At 32.6% G+C, this 22,693-nt stretch overlaps 2 protein-coding genes across 2 annotated transcripts in view; one reads left to right on the forward strand and one right to left on the reverse strand.

Annotated features, from left to right (window-relative positions):
• The window catches only part of LOC123654780 (dual specificity testis-specific protein kinase 2), a 35,703-nt gene extending 23,798 nt beyond the window's left edge, over window positions 1–11,905 (reverse strand). Inside the window, exon 1 of the mRNA XM_045590665.1 lies at window positions 11,765–11,905. Coding sequence (XP_045446621.1) covers window positions 11,765–11,905 — 141 coding nt within the window. The remainder of the gene's footprint in view (window positions 1–11,764) is intronic.
• Window positions 11,906–12,935: 1,030 nt separating this feature from the next.
• Window positions 12,936–13,958, forward strand: LOC123654781. The gene has a single exon (XM_045590666.1). It carries the CDS (start codon window positions 12,936–12,938, stop codon window positions 13,956–13,958), a length of 1,023 nt encoding a protein of 340 aa, XP_045446622.1.
• The last annotated feature ends 8,735 nt before the right edge of the window (window positions 13,959–22,693 follow it).

Below are 22,693 nucleotides of genomic sequence, written 5' to 3' on the forward strand. Positions count from 1 at the left end.
CGTAAAGAAGAAATTTACTATTAGGGAAGCATTTGTTAATATCGTTTATGAAAATGACAAACAGTAACGGACCCAAGATAGATCCCTGAGGGACGCCTGAGCTCACACTTGATGTAGATGATTCATAACCACCAACCACCACCCTCTGTGTTCTATTAGAGATGTAAGATTTAAGCCACCTCCAAAGATTTCCTCTTATACCATTATAAGCAATTTTTCCAGCAGTATACGATGGTCCACTCGATCAAACGCCTTGCGGAAATCAGTGTAGACACTATCGATTTGGGTGTTTGCATCAAGTCCATCAAATAAATCAGTTGTATAGGTCAACAGATTTGTTATAGTCGAGCGTCTTTTCACGAAACCGTGCTGCTGCTGTAGGATATTATTGTGCATGAAAGGATATATAGTAGTTAGTTAGTTCAGCAAATACATACACTCTGGAATATTTTTTTATTTTTTTTAATGAATATTTTATATATTTATTTTATACTCGTATATTGAAATTAAAAAGTGAATATAAATCCCGTGTCCGGAAACACAGTGAAACGGGATTCAAAATCGCGACCGCTAGCTATAAGTTACTGTGACCACTGCGCTTACTCTTCACCAAAGTTAGACTCTACCGTCATATTTCTCAATATTAAATTCAAAATAAAAGTCCGTGTCATACAGACATACAAACGGATACTGATTAAACGACTTTATTATATATTTAAATTTTATCGTATATGACAAACACACAACAGACACTAAAATACCTATAGTAGCCATATAGTATATAGACAGGGCTCGTGCTCGTAGCTTCGTCTCGAGGTAGCACTAGACTTACATAGAAACTTTGCATAATTGGACTACTTTATCTTAGTAAGGCAAGTGAGAGATCCGGAAGAGAACCTAAAAATCTACCCTCACTTTATTCGCCTTAGTACACCTCGTTGCAACTCTGTTGCGAAGTTAAGCACGTGACTCGCTTGCTATCATCGCAAAATAAATTTTGATTAAGCCTTATTCATTTGCTATTAATTATTATCAATATAAACAGACGCAATTTGTTTGTCACCTTGACATTTGAACGATTTAGCAAGAAATACGTGACGATAATATAATAAAATAAATTCCATCAATTTATTGGACTACGAGGTAGTTATATAAGGTTAATAAGGTAACTAATGATAATCGAATTTGAGATTATATGGCGTGTGGAGCTAAGACCGTAGAACGGTGTGCATTGCAGGACGGTCGTTATTAAATGTGTTTTTCTACAGCGCTGTAATATATATTCAAACGACTGAGCAAATATATAAAGCAATAAATCTATAGTGTCGTAACTTTAAAGCCTGAAACAAAACTAATGCTCATTAGAACTAAACTAAAATGTATTACACGACATCCTTGAGCAGATTTCCTTTTTTTTTTTAACCGACTTTCAAAAAAGGAGGAGGTTCGCAATTCAACTGATTTTTTTAATGTATGTTACTTCAGAACTTTTGACTGGGTGGATCGATTTCAACAAAAAAAATTTTAATCGAAAGTTGGTGCGTGTTATTTGGTCCCATTTAAATTTATTTGAGATCTAACAACTACTTTTCGAGTTATATCTAATAATGCGTTTTTACTTGACTATTTTTTCGTCGACCTACGTTGTATTATACCGAATCACTTTACTGGGTGTACCGATTTTGATGATTTATAATTTATTCGAAAGCTGATGTTTGTTTCGTGATCACATTTAAATTTCATCAAGATCGGATTACAAGATTTTGAGTAATCTTTGATAACGCGTATTTACTTGACTATTTTTTCATCTTCTTACGTTGTATTACTTGTCGATGTAATTGAAGTCGGTTTTATTTTTCGTTTGCGAGCAAATACAATTATTATTCCTGAAACGATGTTGACAAATACTAACTAACTTTTAATATATTAACAACTGTCCAAGTATTCAATTTAGTTCGATTAAGTTGAATATAAACTTGACTACCCATCTTTGATTCTCAACAAATTTTGGACCGCTATATTTATGCAATTATCTATATAATTTTCTTGCCTTCTTAGACGTGATAGGAAACTCCATCGTGCCCATAATACTAAACTAATAAACAAATATAATTTCAGCCTATCTCTTCGACACTTACGGAGACCATAAGCGAGAATATCTGATTATATTTGATAAGGGACTCTCTCTACGTACCGTGGTGTCTTTACCGGGCATATAATTCGAAAGCAATTTTAACCGAGGCACGTTTTCCAGTAATTTCCATAATTGAACTCTTTCAACACTGTCGCCGCCGCGGTATGGTTCAGTTGACCCCAACTACCGTAATGTGCCATCCCGATACGGGTATCACGACACCATCGGAATTGTTACTGATAGACGTAACTTGTTTGCCATCGAGATTTATTCGAGAATTTATATCTGAGATTTACGATTACGATTACGTTTTTTTTTTTTTTTTTTTTATACGGGGAATATTCTTCTTTTTATTCTTATTAACTTGTACTTTTTGTAGAATTCATATTCAAAGTCAGTATAATGTTTATTAGTACAGAAATTATTGACATACGACCCTCAATAACTAATGCAAATAACTTGAATCGTAAACTATAGAAACCTTTGAGAGTAGAGCTCATTTCAATAAAGTGTACATAAAATCTTATAAGCCTTAATTAAAAAAATAACATTCGAAAAGAAAAGCCATAACAAATAAAATTTATACACTTATATTTATACGTTTTTAATTATTGTGTTTGCTCGTAAATGAAAAAACTAATAATAATAATAATAATGCTTTATTCATAAAAATATTTACATATAAAATAATGAGTTCCCTGGTTCTTGTGATAGGCAAAGCCTGTGCCACAATGAACCAGTGTGCTCTTCCATTATTGATTTCTAAAGCAAACTTTAAATTAACTAATATACCTTTAAGCAAACTAGAAAACTGCTTCAATTACATCGATAAGTACTACAACGTAGGTAGACGAAAAAATTCTTGTATAAATATCACGTTATCAAAGATGACTCAATAATTACTGCTCAGGTCTCGATCAAATTGAAATAAGACTACAAGACAAGCATCGGTTTTTGATTAAAATAAAAGTAATTAAAATCGGTACCACCAGTAAAAAGTAATGCGGTATAATATAAAGTACGTCGATAAAAAATTGTCCAGTAAAAACGCATTATTAGATATAACTCGGAAAGTACGTAAAAATAAAAACAGTTGAATCGAGAACTTCCTCCTTTTTTGAAAGACGGTTAAAATGTTAACGTGCACTCTTATATTTAAACTAGCTGTTCGCACAGTTATATAAATAAATTTCTAAAATAAAATTAGCCTAAGTTACTCCTTATTGCATCTGCTATCTGCCAGTGGAAGTTCCGTGAAAATCGGTCCAGCCGCTTCAGAGATTAGCCGGAAACATACAGACAGACAGATAGACAAAAATTGTAAAAAATGTTATTTTGGTATATGTACCGTGTATACATCCATATACATTTATTAAAAAGCGGTTATTTTAATATGACAAACAGACACTTAAATTTTATTTATTTGTATAGATTGTGTGCACTATTAACTATAAACGGCAAGGTTTATCAATGTTTTTTTTTTGATAAGCATATATCAACATTTAGACGGATGCATTAGACATTCCTTCGAAATGACATAAGTAAAAACGCCTTTCTAACTAAACAAAACCATAATAAGCAAACAATACTATCCATTTATGAGCTTATAATTATCCAATATTTAATTAACACTATCATACACTAATTAGCTTTGTATTGTAGTCAGACAGATTTCTAAAACTATAAAGCTGAATTTCTCTTTAAGTAAAGTTTATGGCTATAAAAGACCAAGACACGACATTTGCCAAAACTTACCGAACATATTTTTACAAAAACGATGATTGTCGAGGAATTTTTGTAGTGTTCAGAAAAAAAAACCAACAGATAAACCGTTTATTGCTAAGATCATTTATCCAAAATCTATATAATTTTTTTTTAGCTAAAACGCCACTAAATTACCGGTTTTATAAACCATTACCGTATCACAGAATGCTATAAATTTATTGGTTCACTAACACAGTTCGTCCCTTGATAATGTTCGCCGGGAACACGATTAGACGCTAAAAACATTATATTCGTGACTCATAAGCTTAATAAGTTCATTGGTGCAGACAGCACGTGGCCGTAGTCATGCGAGCGTACTAGCACGAAATATAGACTTGGATATTCGCGATAATTTACATAGTAGTGTATGTGTATCGTAAATCACTGCAATACGTAATTATTTGGTAGACAAAGATGCTCTGTTAAGGAGAATGAATATTGAGATCATTATTAGAAATAATCCAAAAACGAAAAAAAAACCGACTTCAATTACATCGACAAGTAATACAACGTAGATCGACGAAAAAATTGTCAAGCAACTACGCGTTATCAAAGATTACTCAAAAAGTAGTTATCAGATCTCGATAAAATTTATATGTGACCACATGATAAACATCAGCTTTCGATTAAATTAAAAATTATCAAAATCGGTACACCCAGTAAAAAGTTATTGCGGATTTTCGAGAGTTTCCCTCGATTTCTCTGGGATCCCATCATCAGATCCTGGTTTCCTTATCATGGTACCAAACTAGAGATATCCCCTTTCCAACAAAAAAAGAATTACCAAAATCGGTATATCCAGTAGAAAGTTATGCGGTATAATACAACGTAGGTCGACGAAAAAAGCGTCAAGTAAAAACGCATTATTAGATATAACTCGAAAAGTAGTTGTTGGATCTCAAATAAATTTAAATGGGACCAATTGGCACACACCACCTTTCGATTAAAACAAAATTTGTCGAAATCGGTCTACCCGGTCAAAAGTTCTGATGTAACATACATAAAAAAAAAAAAAAAAAATACAGTCGAATTGAGAACCTCCTCTTTTTTTGGAAGTCGGTTAAAAAAAAACAACGTTTTTTTCACTACACTTTTAACTTCTATTTCGGCTTCTATTATGAAAGTATATACATACATATTTCATTTTTTATCCATAATATAAGTTAGAGTATATATATAATTGTAGACATATACTAATATAGATGTTACTATGCTTGTTTTTTTTGTTCGAATAAAACTTATTAAAAAAGAAAAATGAGAAAAACGTATTTAGAGAATAAGGCGATTAGACTTTTTTTTAAATATTAACATCCATGGGCTCTTAAGTGCCCATACCATTTTTTAAATTTACATTTTAATTGTCAAACGTTGAGGCGTATTGGTTTAAACATTGCTTCAAAATTACGAACTAAAGCTTAGTATATGTATATATATATACTACACGCTCTATGTATTACTATTTATAACGTAGATGCTTTATACATTACGTTAATATTTATATCTTCATGCTCTATAATATCTATTCACCGCATTGTCGACGTCCACCATTGATCCATACTCATTTTTCTAAAACATGGCAATTAGACTAGTTCTAGGGAACTATGTCAGGACAAGTATAAAAGTAATAAAAATTCAAATTGCTCCCTCAATAGATAGCATAAACGCGTATTTCTGCCTCTATTAGTAAATATTTTTTGACAATCATTAATGAGCAAAAAAAAAAGATTTTTTTTTTTAAATTATTTATTATTTTTCGTTCTGGAAGTCCTGTTCCATGATTTCGTTAAGTCTTAAAAATTTTCGCAAGAGCCTTTCGTTTCAATTTAAAAGCGTCTTGAAAATTTATGTGACATTGAGGGTCAAGAATGACATTGTGTAGTAAGAATTTTGTGTTTATTGGTTTTTGTCTGCACGAGGGTCGGTGACCGAGGTATGCAAGGTCATAAAGTGTAAGACGAACGCACAAATACATAGTTAGGAGCATTTTGTTAACTACGTATATACTAGTTCAGTTAGTTTTTTATCAAAACTCAGATATTAATTTTTAGGGGTTTATGGATATGCTTAATCTAAGTAGCTACTAGTAATAAAACGTAAGAATTGCTTTTTCGTTTATTTAAATATACAAGTAGTTAATTATGAAAAGCAGTGCAGTTATATATGATAGTAATGTTTTAATAAATATAGGGTCAATTTGTTTTCTTCTTCTTTTTGTGTTAGAAAGAAATAATTTTTATTGAGGGAGGTTATAGGCTACAAAATATCACCTAATGACTCTCGGAAGCGAGGTTATAATCATAAAAGCAGCGAATATCTGGTCATCTAATTGACCTTAAATCATCAAACCAAAAGGAAAAACTAAAAAATGACATAAATAACAAGAATCAAAAATTGATAGCCAACGCAGATAAAGACGCGTGGGTGTACGTATATTTAAATATCCGTTATATATCGTGACACTGTATACCAACGCATCTCATTGAATATTTTAATATAAAAGCTTAAAAGAGAACTTTATGTTATAAAATTTATAAAGTCGTAAAAATCATATAATCCCATATGTGGCTGGTGTACTAAGTGTCAAGTATGCCAGTATGCCAAGGTATCTAAATCGAAAAACCTCTTCGTACTTACTCAATATGCAAAAAATTATTAATGTAAAAATGAAACAAAAAAAAAAAACTGAGACGAAAATACTTTTTGTTCAAAAAATGTAAAGTAAATATGGTTTCAGAAGAAAGGCAACTCAACTATGTGGCGTTAGTGAGGACATAAACTTACAATCCTTAGTTACGAATGATGTTAATAGCGATGGTAGTCATTTATGGGCTTGTATTAAATTTTTGGAAATACTATACGTTAAATTTCGAATGTAGCCTGATGTTGTTCTAAGAGCAGTTCTGGGGCCCGTTTAAAGTTACACGTCGATGTCTAGCAACTATTGTCAATATAATTTATCATTGCTTTTCCTAACTAGAGGTATTAGTACAATTTCGATATAAAGTTGAAACAAACCCTATAGAAATCTATCGTTAAAGTTAGTGTAGAATGTAAGCTTTTTTGTTATTATTACGAGTAGAAAATAGACCTTAAGTCTATAATGATAAGCCTTTACTCCTTTAAACTTAAAATTAGAAATAAAGCATGTTTGAATATTTAGATTTTCTATTTAATAACATTTATTGCTTGTTTATGTATACGCTTCAGCCTGCAATATCTCACAACTGGGCATAGGCCTTTCTCTCTGTAGAAGGATCAGAGCTTAACCAGCGCAACAGGCACAAACAGTGCTCTGACAAGTCAAGTTATTATTCTATTTTAGTCAATATTTTTATTAGAATTTCTAATAAAATATGTGGATATTTTTGCTTTGTCTCATTCTTTTTTTTGCTTTAGCCTGTAATATCCTACATAATGTTGGGTATAGGCCTCTTTACTGATGTAGAAGTATTAGAGCTTAATCCATCACGCTGCTCCACGGTAACAACCGCACCGACAGCTTAACGTGCTCTCCGAGGCACGCTAGGGAGACCCACAAGGATTAACAACCAAACCGGAAATAAATATTTGTATAAACACAAATATTCACTCCGAGCGCGAATCGAACCCGCGACCGTCGGTGTTTTAGGGGCTGCTGACACGGCACACGCACCATTACACCATAGTGGTCGTCGATGTCGTCGTTTATGTATAGGTATTAGGTATATATACATATATATGCTAATTGATATAAAATATCTGAAGTGCCTTTTATATGTTAAAAGCATTTGTCTAAGGTATTACTTTAAGATAAAAACTGCAGCCTGTCTCACACAGAACCGTATAACAATATAATATACTTTCATTATATATTAATCACACTTATGCATACAAATCGTGTCATTGAGTCTCGAATTAATGCCTCGTTATCGTCGACGCGATAGCCCTATCTGTGTTTGTACCGATCTTTTTATAGCTGCATGTTGATATTGTATTCTGTTATATTTACTATGAATCATTTGAACACTTAATCTTTTGTTCTGCAGTTAAATGTTTTGTTTGCGTATTTCATTTCGTAAATTATTTGTTAAATACAAAAACACTTGAAAAGTATAATATATTTCCTGCATGTGTACACATACATGCTTAATTATACACATAATACAATGGAACAGATTGTGTTTTTGGAAAAATAATTAATTTAAAACTTTCCTTTTTGTTCTTTCTATACCCGAATTTCATTAGTTGCTGAAGACGCTGTCATATCAGTATAACCAGTTGCTCATGAAATTACAACACATACTTATAATTTTAATACTTATTTTCAGACAGAAATTAGTATTGGAACGGTGGTCATGAAACAAAAACTACAATACAATTGCGTTCTAGGTACACAATAAGCAGTCTGTACAAATACTGAAGATATTCATGAAGAAAATGTTAAGATCGTATACAAAGAAAAAATCGTATTTTATTTGAAAAAATATTTCAACTATATAGCTAAGTAAAATGTGAATATGCGTTAACTACTTGTATGGGAATTTCTAGTTTTGCAAAATTCACGTAAAGAGTACAGGATCGTGATGAAAATAAAATAACGCGTGAATCCAAGAGACTACGGCATTCAAGAAAATGTTATACCGAAATCGTTTATATTAAAAGTATAATAAATAAACAGTAAAACCAAATCGTGAAGGATAGCCTTCCGACTTCATTATGTTTATTGGAAATACGAATGTCTTGAAGGTATTCGAGTAACGGTTGCCGGATCGCGAAGACGATAAGCGATAGCCGAGCTCGCCCATTTAGAAGTACCAGAATAAATCATGGTAATCCATTATCTATAATATAAAAATGAGTCGCTGAATGTGTTGCTAAGCGCAAAACTCGAGAACGGTTGGACCGATTTCGCTAATTCTTTTTTTAAAATATTCCTTGAAGTACTAGGATGGTTCTTACGAAGAGAAAAATTCTAAAAAAAAAAATTAATAAAATTAAAGAATCGACTGATAGGCGATACGAAGTTCGCCGGGTCAGCTAGTTTAAAATAAAAAAATATATAGAAAACAACACAACATTCGGAAGAGGTAAATCTGGAAAGTTGACGTTTAATGGGAAAATCTGGTATTGTATTAAGGTCCTCAAATAACGGGTATCGAGTCGTGCCGACAATAACGTGGACTCCATGACGCTTTAACCACGCCGCTGTCGCGAAGGTGTTACCGGAATAAATTATTAGAATAGACCTTATATAACGAAATGCTAATATAGGTCTTTGATTTGAAATTTCTGCAGACCATTTTTTATATAGCAGATAATCTCAAACAGCGAGCAAATCACAAACTAGCAGCGATTTTTAAAGCCAGCGATTTATATAGTATGTTTACAAATAGTAGTTTTGATTGAACTAGTTTATTAGATTCTACAAGTTCCGGTCACAATATGTTAGGAACACAATGGGAAGATAAAAGATTACCGTGTATGTAGGTCGATATGAATCACTATTATCAAAACTGCTTTGTCACAGTGAGAATGTACCACTGTATTCCTAGCGTCGAAGACATTTCAAATTGTGTTAAGTACGATATGGAATGTGTGAAATAGTTATGTTTGATTATATTTAAATAGTAAATGTAAGTTAGGTGTCAACTGCCAAGATGGAATTCGCACATGTAAGAGAAACTTGGAAAGTCGAAATTGATCATTTTGAAAACATGAAAATTATACCTTTACCAAATAAAGACAGAATAAAGAAAGAAAAACAAATAATTGATTATTTAGAATACAATTTTATGATCAATAAATATTAGTAATTCATTCAAAAGCATCACATTTTAAAATGCGTGTTTTGAGTAGGACGTCATAAAGAATATTCAAAAGGTGTTTCAGATGCACCGGCAGCGGTTTAGAACAGCTATTCTTGTCCAACTAAAAATACAGGCATCCAACATGGCGCCGTGGGTGATGCAGTTTTTATGCATGTCGCTAAATATTTTAGATGAGACATTCTATCGACGCAAGTAACGCTTTCGGCGCAAGGGCTAAAATAGCTTGCAGGTAAGATCGCATTCCACCACGTCTGGCGCGGATTATCTTCACTCCGAGTAATTTTCGTTGCAAATTGATTAAGCAGAACTTTGATTCCATAGATATATTTTTCTTTATTGGCGAGGGTACGGTTTCTTTAAAGTTAAATAACTTTCGATTAAGAGTGAGAGCCATCTAAGAAATTACACTTATTTACTGCAGAACTTTCTTTTAAAATCTGGGCTTATACGCGATCGATAAGCGCACTTACATTTATATTTCAATAATATTATACTGCGAATTATTCTTGTCTATTAATATTGAGATTTGGTACAAGCTAACGATTAATTTAAATTTTCCAATAACATAAACAACATCGTTTGAATTTGTTTCGTTGAAATCGTTTCTTAATAGTTCATTAAAGGCGATTCGCGTCGTAAAAGCAAATTGCAAAAACAGAATCCCATGCATTCTGAATTCTTGAAAAAAATTAAGAAATGTCTTTTCTTTTAATGTCTGACCGAAATGTGAGGCTTGGCACATATTTGAATTTAATGTTGCGAAAATATAGAGACAATCGTTATCGTGGCTTTAATTACTTGATTATTATTAGGACTTAGTATTCCAGTTTCCAACGTCCAACAAATGTATAGTTGTTGTTGCCTTATACGTGGATAAAATTAACTGTATACTATGTTTTCGCAAATTAAATGTAGTACTTAGAATCAAAGTTGTATTTGAATTGACTTTGGAATATCACAGCTATATTTGCAAATGGTAAAGGCCTTAGCGATATTTTGTTATATCATTAAGTCTGATACTTTAGTGTAATCCCGTTGTCCATTTTCTATTCTGACGGCATCTCCGGCACCTTACCGTAATAGACACGCATTCCGCTATAAGGAGGATATTCTGCGCGTACGCTCAGAATCCACTTTATCCCAACCAAGCATACTTAAACGTCACACGATTACATACCTTGTACTCCTGTATTAACGGTTAAAATTGCTTTTCCAAAATTTGTAAAGATCAAGAGATTAGACTCGATGTTTCTGCCTTAAATTCTGTTTATTGTCAAAGCAATTTGTACTCGTTTATCGACTAAATTCCGTTTTATAGACGAAAGCTTTTATCTAGATTTCTGTTATTTTGACCTAAGCTAAGTTTATTTATACGTTTCATTCAACCTGCCACTTGGCTCAAGTCGGCGTGTGCAGAAATTTGTACGGTCGTTAATTGTGTACTGGTGGCCGATGCCTCGCAAAAAAACTTTCACAATTTTAATAAGTATTGAAACATTTTGCGTAACGAATGGTACGGAATGTATTGTGGCGGTGCTTTATTTAAATGTTCACATTATATAAATTGCAGTATCAAAAACATTTACGCGGTCTATTTAAAATAAATTCATATTAATTGCTGTAAAATTGATTGCCAAATATATAGAAAAATAACTTTAATAGCTTAGTTTGACACGTACAATATTTTTCAATAATTTTGGTTATATTTTTAGCTAACTATTATTATTTAATTGAATTTTCTTTGTCCCAGTATAATCTCCATCACAGTAAGTAAAGCTTTGCGGACGACGGTAGAAGAAATGGCACAAATCGATTCCGTTAGCCATCATACGCCGATATATCTCAAGTTAATTTCAGCGGAAAGGTATGGTGTACCGCGCCTTTCACTTCACGATACGAGACCGATACGATACTTTAAAACTAATTTTATTCTACAGAAAAATATATTAACAAAAACCAAGTGACAAAGTAAATTCCATTTATAAATTTTTTATTTATTAATTACAGTAAAAAGTCACTGAAAATAGTTTTTTTAGAAATTTCTATCGAAAAATCAAACCAAGTATTTAGCAGTCTCGTCACTATCACGTCGGATCGGTGGGAGCGCCGGCAGTTTCATAGAGATGGACCGGTAACAGTAAATGGCCCGGAACGTTCCAAGGCCGACCGTTTCGTTGTCGATCGCCGTACTCCTTGGCATTCTATCGATAGTGGGTTGCGGTTCCGTCGATAGCCATCGAGGAACATCGCCTCGGTCATATCGATTAACATTGAATCGATACCGATTAGACGTGGCGTTTATAGATGAAATTGATTGCGTTATCGTATTTGTTTAGCTTGATTTTTTATAACGGGTTTTATCTGTATGTTCAAGAAATAATATCCTATATTTTAATAAAAGCTGGAATATATATATATATATATATATATACAGGGTGTCCCAGAAATCAACGTCAAGCCGGCAATGGGCGATAGGCCAATTGATGGTGGTTATCAGAAAAATAAGAAAAAAAATATTTATGAATAATTTAAAAAAATAATGGCTTTTTAAAAAAAATCGAGAAATCGACACCCTGTGACAGTCTTTCAAGCTTTGTGACTAGAAACCTTGACTATGCTTTGTTTTTTTTTGTGTAACGGGTCCCTGAATAACTGTTTTATTAATTGTAATCTAAAATTAATACAAAAATGCCTCAGCTTTAGAAAAACATCATTTTATTGCGCAACCATTACGCAAAAAAGATAACAACATCTATGTTTATGTGACTGTCTTGTAAAAAAAATGTACTACGCTCTTTTGGCAAGTGGCTTTAAAAGATGGCGCATTTAGTCTGGATTCTAAAATGGTATTACATTTAGTAGTTTACACCTATAATTCGGTAGGAAAAAAATGTAAACCAAATGAAAGTTAATTATTTTTATATCACTCAAATTGCTATGGACCGCGTTTGAGTACGAATGCTATAATATAGTGACCCTATTGTGCCGTGTGTGAGCGAGACAGACAGTCATAGTATTGTGTCTTGTGTGAGCGAGACAGATAGTGACGCCACCATGATGCATCTGCCATTTTGTGTTATACTTTAGTACGTTACGCTTCTTCGTTTACTACGCATCTTTCTGTGTTCGTGTTGATTTCGTACTTACAATTTTGGATTGTTTATTGGACTTTTTTGTGTTGTGATCTGGATTTGTTGTATAAACGTTTCGTTTGACACTGAGTGTCCGTGATGCCGCATCTGTACACGACGGAGGAATATGCCAACATGCACCTCATTTATGGAGAATGCAGATACAATGCTACTGCTGCGGCTAGACTCTATCGTGAGAGATATCCAAATCGTGAACGTTATCCGGATCATCGAGTTTTTATAAATGTGCACCGGTTACTCTCAGAGGGTCGATTCCCCAACCAAGTGACTAGTGAGGGAAGACCGAATACTTCTAATGAAGACATGGTCTTGCAAGAAGTCAGTAGTACCTCAGTCCGTTTAATTGAAGCAAGGACGGGGGTGTCAAAAAGTACAGCACACCGAATTTTAAAGAGAAACGAGTTTCACCCGTACCATGTACAACGAGTACAAAGTCTCCTGCCCCAGGATTACCCTGCAAGGCTTGCATTTTGTCAAACGATGTTGCAAAAGTATAGGGAAGATGAATCTACCCTAAAAAGAGACAGATACATGAATCTGCATAATCTGCACGAGTGGCATTTGGAAAATCCACACTTAATGCGAGAAGATCGATCTCAGTATCGCTTTAAAATAAATATGTGGACCGGCATTTTAAATGGAAAAATTATTGGGCCATTCGAGTTACCAGAAAATTTGACCGGCGAGGTTTATCTGGATTTTATAGAAAACCATTTACCAAATTTACTGGAAGACGTCTCACTTGACATTTACCGAAGCATTTGGTTTCAACAAGATGGCTGCCCAGCACATTATACTTGCTCAGTCAGAGAATTTCTCGATCTAGAATACCGAGGTAGATGGATAGGACGGTCTGGTCCAATTTCGTGGCCAGCCCGTTCACCGGACTTAAATCCAGTCGACTTCTTTTACTGGGGAACGTTAAAAGAAAAAGTATATTCTAAACCACTTCAAAGTTTAAACGAATTACGAGAAAAAATTGCGGCAGCTGTTGAAGAGATCAACTCGAAAAGCTACGCTCGTCTTGTAAACCGCTCTTTTTTAAGAAGATGTAGGGCTTGCATTTCGGCCGAAGGCAAACAATTTGAACATTTGTTATGAATGAATAAACTTTGATTCCAATAACTGAATTTTATTTCAACCGTATTTTTTTTGTCCTAATTTAGGTAACAGTCTTCTAAGTCTAGTGCCACTGTCTCGCTCACACACGACACAATAGATATTATAGCATTCGTACTCAAACGCGGTCCATAGCAATTAGAGTGATATAAAAATAATTAACCTTCATTTGGTTTACATTTTTTTTCTACCGAATGTTAGGTGTAGTCTCCTAAGTGTACTACCATTTTAGAATCCAGACTAAATGCGCCACCTTTTCACAATACTATGACTGTCTGTCTCGCTCACACACGGCACAATAGGATCACTATATTATAGCATTCGTACTCAAACGCGGTCCATAGCAATTTGAGTAATATAAAAATAATTAACTTTCATTTGGTTTACATTTTTTTCCTACCGAATTATAGGTGTAAACTACTAAATGTAATACCATTTTAGAATCCAGACTAAATGCGCCATCTTTTAAAGCCACTTGCCAAAAGAGCGTAGTACATTTTTTTTACAAGACAGTCACATAAAGATAGATGTTGTTATCTTTTTTGCGTAATGGTTGCGCAATAAAATGGTGTTTTTCTAAAGCTGAGGCATTTTTGTATTAATTTTAGATTACAATTAATAAAACAGTTATTCAGGGACCCGTTACACAAAAAAAAACAAAGCATAGTCAAGGTTTCTAGTCACAAAGTTTGAAAGACTGTCACAGGGTGTCGATTTCTCGATTTTTTTTAAAAAGCCATTATTTTTTTTAAATTATTCATAAATATTTTTTTTTTTATTTTTCTGATAACCACCATCAATTGGCCTATCGCTCATTGCCGGCTTGACGTTGATTTCTGGGACACCCTGTATATATATATATATATATATATATATATATATATATATATATATATATATATATACATACAAATAAATGTTTCAGACTCAACAATGTCCAATCGATTGAAACTCTTTGTCGGCGATCCAGGAACACACGCTATAAACACAAACGGCTAGACTATGACAAACATCTATATATAAAGCATACAAGTGTTTGATGTTATATCTATGGGCGATCTAATACAAGCTACAATACCAATTCAGAGTTAAGCGATATTTTATAAGAAAACTTATTAAATTATTAAAACGAGAACAACAGTTACGCCACTAACATCCCAGTGCGAGTTCACATACGAAATATTAACAACTATTTCGAAATAATTACGTAAAAAAATATAAATAAACATTTAAACAGTATACAAACTTAAATAGTATCGCGGAAAGGGAAACGACATTTGAATTGGATAATGAGAAAAATTACAAAAAAATACCTTTCTAATAATGATTCTCACGTTTCTTCATAGAGCGATGGAAGTTATTATACATTGTAAAGGATATTATCTAAAATGTGTTCGTTCATTAAATTGTTGTTTTAGAAATTATATAAAGTGTTCTGTAATATGAGTTCCGCAGGCGTAACATCTGTTAGTGTCGTCCGCAATTTAATTTAGCTCCAAATTTACGTTCACACACTTTTGAAAAAAAAAAAAGCTTCGATGCGTGAACTAGTTTTGAGTTTGGAACTCGTACTGAACTCGTTTGGAGTTTTGTAATTATTGATATTTATTATAGTTATCATTTGATGCACCTTTTATTGGACAATGTTTAATTGTCTCATAGAGGAAATTCTTTTATAGTTTTTTTTATTTACTTTGATGATATAACTCCAATTGGTGCTCGAGTATCTTAGACAAATTGATATGATAATGTAATTTATAATTGTTAATTAGTCTCAATACAAAGCTAATGTTAACTTTACTAGGTTTCTTGTTGTCCTTATTATATACTCGTATTTTTTGGAATTATCATATAAAGAAACCCCGACTCACGCATCGTAGTGGATTAATTTCTAAACATTCTCTTTCATAGAAGAAATTAGTCCAGTTGTGAATTGTTTATAGAATGCAATGCAACAGTACTCATATAGTACAGCACTGCGCAGCAAGGGCGGCATTGGAATTCACACACACATATTGTGCTACACAACAGTACAGGACGATCGCAAAAAACTTTTAGCTAATCTTTATGGTTTTTTTATATTCTCATCACATCGATCAATAAATAGATAATGTGATAAAAACCCGTTTACAGTTATATTTAAAGTATTATTTCGCGACATTCGATTGTATATTTTAGTTGCATCGTTATTATATTAGTTGCATGCGTTTTCTAAAGATCATATTTCTTAGGAATTTGTTACAATGTGTGGGCCTGCGTATCGTATAGCGAGCTGAATTATCAACGCTCTAGAAATTTCGAAACTGAAAATATTTGGACTTCGACTACTGACCTACTTGTTCACATGTTACGATTTAAAACAACAATAACACTTGTAAATAATTCTTACAAGTTTATTCCAAAATAATGCACATCTCTTTAAATTTGTAACAAAGTAAATTAAACCTGAATCAATCGTTTTAATCAAATTATCCAAACATATTTTAATATTTAATTTTTTCATTGTATAATATTTTCATTAATAACACAAAGCATCATTTCGTCATGACAACATTTTTAGGTATTAAATTAAAAAAAGCTAGTGATTTTATAATAAAACCTTGAAGAGAAGAGCCAGTTTACGTTCAAAGAGTTTACTTGCATATCGAATTCTTGTAAACTAACAAATAATTTGAAATGAGGAAATAGAATCGGGAGAATTTCAGCAACAAAGTCACGGAAGGTTTAAGAAACATCTCATATAATTAAATGTAACTGGCTGGTTAAAAGTAAATTTCGAAAGTGGGTTAAGAATGACAAATAGATTTAAAAGTAAATTATGATGGATTGAAGATTATAAATGTGTCAGGAACGCTTTGATATGATTTTGTTAATTTTAAATTACTAATTTTAAATACGTATATGTTACCGACAATCTGCGTAATCTGGTATTTTACGTAATGCCAAGACAATTGATAAAACGCCTATTTCCTGCAAGTTCAAGCAAAGTATAAAATGTAATTTTTTATTTACTTTGTCGACGTTGTTCTCTACAAAATTAAATATCTAGTATCCGATGTTTTGAATAAGTACGATTTATCGTAATATTTTTGTAACGTTTTAAAATATATGAGTTACATATTTCATCGGCAATAAATATGATGATTAAATGTTCCATTTTTATTTTTATTTTACGGCTCACCTGATGGTAAGCGATTACCGTAGCTTATAGACGCCTGCAACACCAGAAGCATCGAAAGCGCAAGCGCGTTGCCGACCCAATCCCCAATCCCCCCAGGAGCTCTGGTCACCTTACTCACCAACAGGAACACAATACTGCTTGAAAACAGTATTATTTAGCTGTGATCTTCTGTAAGGTCGAGGTACTACCCCAGTCGGGCTGCTCCATATTTTGAGCAGGAAATTCCTGCTGTGCCCTACCTCAGTTTCCATATAATGCCTGAGTGTACGCTTTGCCGGTAACGGATGCATATTCCCTTCGGTAAAGTTCTCTATTTATATTTTATACATAACAAACCTCTGAGCTAATTAGAGCAGAATAAATGAGAGTCAAACGGCGTAATATTGCTCTTTTAGAGAAAATAATAAATATATTTTAGTAAGCTACATTCGTTTATTTCATTTTATTCGACACTAGCTAAGTTAGCGAGCCGACAGACGTTGCCCTAATTTACAACAAATTGTTCATTTTTAATTCCGTAAGCACCTTCTACAAAAAAAAAAAAAAAAAAAAGCCGAATTGGTCCAGCTGTTCTAGAGTTATGTGTTAGAAGAAGCACATTTAACGATTCATTTTTATTTTTAATGATTTTCATTGGCATTTGTTAATTTTATACAATGAGGAAACACTTGTACGACTTGCCTTACTAGTACATTTTAGAATTAATTTAGTAATGTATGAATTCATTCGGAATAAAAAAACGGCAAACAAAATATTGCAAATAACTGTTGTTACTGCGTAACGTTGTAGTCTTTTGTTATATGTTTGTGCATTAAAAAAAAGATAAGTTAAATATCTCTTAGTTTCACAAAAAAAAAAAAAACAATATTTTAGCAAGAACTAAATTAAAATTTATTTTTGTTGGAAAGTTAAGTGTTTTGTACAAAATAACATTAAAATAAATAATTAATCTCGAAACTCATTCATTATTCTCCAGGAGCGATCCTTTGCTCAAGGTTTATCCCTTGCTTAGCTATTTATTCGTGGAGCAAAAATACAAAAGTAGAAAAACCTACAAAAACTCTTTTCAAAGCACGTATGCTTTGATACAAAGGAAAAAAAAACACCACTTCAGTCAATATCGCGTCGTCAGGAGCAGAGTTGAAGGAACTCTGCGAGATGTAGCTGATTGTTATCGTGATAAATTTTAATGATTCAAGGTTTGATAAGAACATAAAAAAAAAAAATTGGTGAGATCATTATATAAAGATCAATATAATCAAGGAACACTCTTGATTGTACGGCTATGGGTACTACAGACGCCGAAATATCGGGATTTATATTATAATTAAAAAAATATTCATATCCCTCTAGTAACGGGCTACCTTATTGTAAAAACAAAAATTTTGGTTTCGGATCTTGAGGTAATTAAGATGATTTAGTTATATGTACTTGATTAAATCCATACTAATATTATAAAGCTGATAAGTTTGTTTATTTCAGGAACAAGTGGCCCAAATGGAAAAATTATTTTTGTGTCAGATAGCCTATTTAAGGAGGTAGGCTAGTTTTTCCTCAAATTAACGCTAGAAAACCGCAGGGCAAAGATAGTAAGATACAATTAAGTAACTTTATGCTAATTAGTTGCAACATAATGTTGTTAGAAGAGCTTTATCGTCTAAACATTTTTTTGGTTTTGGGTCTTGACGTATTTAATACAGTTTGGCTTTCTTGAAGGCATTGATATAAAACTGATTGTACGTTCACTTTCTCAATAATAAACGCGTCCCGAACAGATGACTTCTCATTGTAAATACGAATTGTTTATTTTCGTGCCGACGTCGAATTGTAAGCAAGAATAAACAATAACTGCATTGATTGATTCTTGAATACTTTCGATTTCATTTGATTGTTGAGATGAATTGATTGTTTAATGTACTTTACTCAACGGATTTGTAATCAGGGGATGGTTCGTTGAGGTTTTTGTAATACTTATTTAACATTAGACACGCTTCCGTTTAAGTTTTTAAGAATCTCGAATAGAACGTGATAATACGGGTAGATATTTTTACATCGCGAATAACAAATCTACGGTTTACGTAAGTTTTATTCATTGTCCATTTGTCTTGCAAAACGTTTTGAGCGTATTTTGTAGCAACAGTATTATTTAAATAATGAATCCAGACTTTCAAAGGTTGCATAGACATAGAGTTATAAAGTTCATTAGCCTGATAGCTTGTATTGGATTAGGAGAATTTCTGAACCCGTCTGGAACGAAGGAACTAAAAAGCTAACTGTGTGGGAAAACAGGAGTGAAACTCATTTAGGACGACAAAGTTAAGTTGATTAAGCTCAGCGAGATTTAATTCTGAATGCTTTCAAACTTTTGCATTGCGCGTTTTATAGCGAATCTTAATTTAATAAAATTAAAAAATTGTTTTTAGACGTATCGGTAGATTAGATTTAATTCTTATATCTTTGAAAGTTTAGATTAAAAGACAATAAACGATTTAGTAAACAAATCAATTATTTTAATGGTAATATTTATCGCTCATTTGGATACTATAATTATGAAATTATGTTTATGATATTACCGAGATAAAAATTACAGACGAAATCACACAATAAATTATTATTTTTATTAGGAAAGTGACACTAAATTAGATTTACATTTTTATTTTAAAACTAGCTGTGCCCGCGACTTCGTCCGCGTTGAATTTAACAAAAAAAGTTATTGTTCTGTTCGCTGTTATAAAATTTAAAAAAAATCTAAAATAAAAGTAGTAAAAGTTACTCCTTATTACATCAGCTATCTGCCAGTGAAAGTCCCGTCAAAATCGGTCCAGCCGTTTAAGAGATTAGCCGGAACAAACAGACAGACAGACACAAAATTAAAAAAAAAAATATTTTGGTATATGTACCTAACTATACATCCATATGAATTGAGTAAAAAGCGGTTATTTTAATATTACAAACAGACACTCCGATTTTATTTATTTGTATAGATAGATAAGAATCTTTTTATTAAATCAATATTTATACGAAACTACGGCATGCAAAAACTAAAAAAAATTAAATTTTAGTCTCTCTGTATGCATCTAAGTGTTTATTGTAGCTAATCTCTAAAAAAGGCGGGATTAATTTATTAGGACTCATACTAGCATACATTTGATTTAAATAGTGTTATAAGTACATAGTACCAACAGCTAATCATTAAAAAAAAGAAGAATTCTTAGAGATTGATGTTCAACGGTACTTTATGTGCGTCAGTCCGGTGCATCCTGCGTCTTCGACGTCCTTCGGTGCTCAGCAACACTTATAATTAGATCTTGTTATGCATTTCAGAATTATCGATTGTATTGTGTCTGCTGTTGATTGATTGAAGAGCCGTTAACCACTGAATAATTATTATTATTTGTTATTTTTATGTTCTGATCAATATTTTTATCGTACTATTTAGAAACGGCTTTTAATATGTATACAAGTTTTTGTTAAAATTCAGGTCAAGACCATTTTTAAATTTCATCTTTAAATTTTTCAAGTTTAAGAAAAATTTGAAAAATGAAGTAATAATAATATAACAAAAAGTCAACAACTATCAAGATTAGTCAAATGCTATTGAGAAATATATCAAGATTAGTCAAATGCTATTTATTTAGCTTAAAGGTCTACGGCTATTGATTTGTAGCGTTATGAGCTTCCGTAGCGTTCGATTTGTTTACTACAGATTAACATAAATCTTTACCGTAGCGCTGATGATATCGACACGTGAAACTTACCTGAAAAAGAAAATAAAAATTAGAATTTTTAATATAAAATTGTAAATATGAAATCTGTATACTATATATTATTTACGAAATATTATCTGTCTTATTGTATGTACTTTCATATTTCAAGGATAATAGCTCAATAGATTTCCATCGAGAGTGTTGAGAACAAACAATGCTCTAATTTGAATGCCATGCAAAAAGTAAGCGAATTTAATTGACAGACCACTTGATCCCATTTTAACGAACCGAATACAAAGGAGCAATTCGAAGCCCTTTGTTGACAAGAGCGAACATAGGCACACCTAAGACCTATTGTGATACGAGATTTAATCTTTCAACAGTGAGAAATACGTTGTTATTTCAGAGTGTGACGATTTAGACTGAGAGTAGTATGTTTAATTTTAATATAGACGGTCCAGTTGATGGGAGGTGCGAATCGCGAATGAGTCGGGAGTTTTAATTTTTGAAAAGAATCATGATCAATATTTAATGTATGTACGCGCGTACTTTTCGAATGAAAATTCTTTTTTGTTGTGATCCTTAGTCACGAAAAACGTTATATATAAGAACATCGGAGAAAATCGATATATGTAAGAGAAAAAAAAATGTATGGGTCCGAAGCTCATCAGGTCAGCTAGTTTTGTATATAAAAAGGAAATTCGAACCGTCCTTGAATGACAGCTAGAGTGAGACAAAAAAGAATCGCTAATACAGTCAAGATAATCACGTTACCGGAACAATTTGAACTTACGTATATCAAATTTATTTATACATAGGTACATATAACACAAAGTAAACTAATAGTTTTATGAAGTAAAACTTTTTTACGCACCCTTGACTCGGGGAGTATGCTGGTGAATACTTGACGAGAGCGTTAAGAAAAAGTGTGATCGGGCGAGGCGAACGGAAGTTGAAAGGGAGATATTTTAGATGAAGCTAAAGACGTTTTACTTCAGTCGTGTTACCAAAAGGTTCTAAAAATTAAAAATGTTCTTGTTGAAATATAAAAAAAAAGCCGATGACACGTTGTATTGAAAGCTTGTATCAACGAAAACTAGAGACTGGGGTATTTGGACGGACGCCCAGTAGGCTATGTTTGATCATACGGAACACATACACAGCGTATAGTTAGTACTTAGCACTACGGTAAACTCCGGTTAGTATTATTCAGTTATATTTAATAGGAAACTATCTTCCCATATTGATTATTAGGCATAAATTTTACATTTTGCGACGAATTCACATGTCAAAGCCTCATTGGTCTCCGGCGCGGCAGTGGGTGTAAATTATGACGCTCGATAATAAGAGGTACGGTTCTGATGCAACTTCCTCAGCACCCACCGCTGTCGAATGAATAAACGGAGAAAACAATAATGCTTCTGTTTTGCAATCGATCGCTGAATATGCATTACGTGAAGTTCGCGATGCGTTTACTTTGCAATTAAATAGCAATTAAGCCGCCGTGTGAAGGCAAAAATTGCCGTCGTGTGGGCAAAAAAAAATTTAGCTCAAAAGGAAGCTACTCACCTTCTTCCTCCTATGTTTCCGTAAATGTATAATTTGAATTTAAATAGCGGATACGATATCAGACAATAGGTTAGTTTTTAAGGTCGTTTGTCTATCATTGGCAGAAGTATAACTTAGTAGCTAATTCAGTATTTGTGATCCAAATCGAATGCTTCAATCTTATCTAATCAATAAATTCAAATAACAAAATTAATCGTAGTTAAATCCCAATATCTCCATCTCAAGACTCGGCATACAAAAAATACTCAATGAATAATAAA

The sequence above is a fragment of the Melitaea cinxia genome, chromosome 6, assembly GCF_905220565.1.
Source record: "Melitaea cinxia chromosome 6, ilMelCinx1.1, whole genome shotgun sequence".
NCBI lineage: Eukaryota > Metazoa > Arthropoda > Insecta > Lepidoptera > Nymphalidae > Melitaea > Melitaea cinxia.

Bases quoted from the DNA above. Each gene is read 5' to 3' on its own strand.
- LOC123654781 (XM_045590666.1), top strand. From the start codon at position 12,936: ATGCCGCATCTGTACACGACGGAGGAATATGCCAACATGCACCTCATT.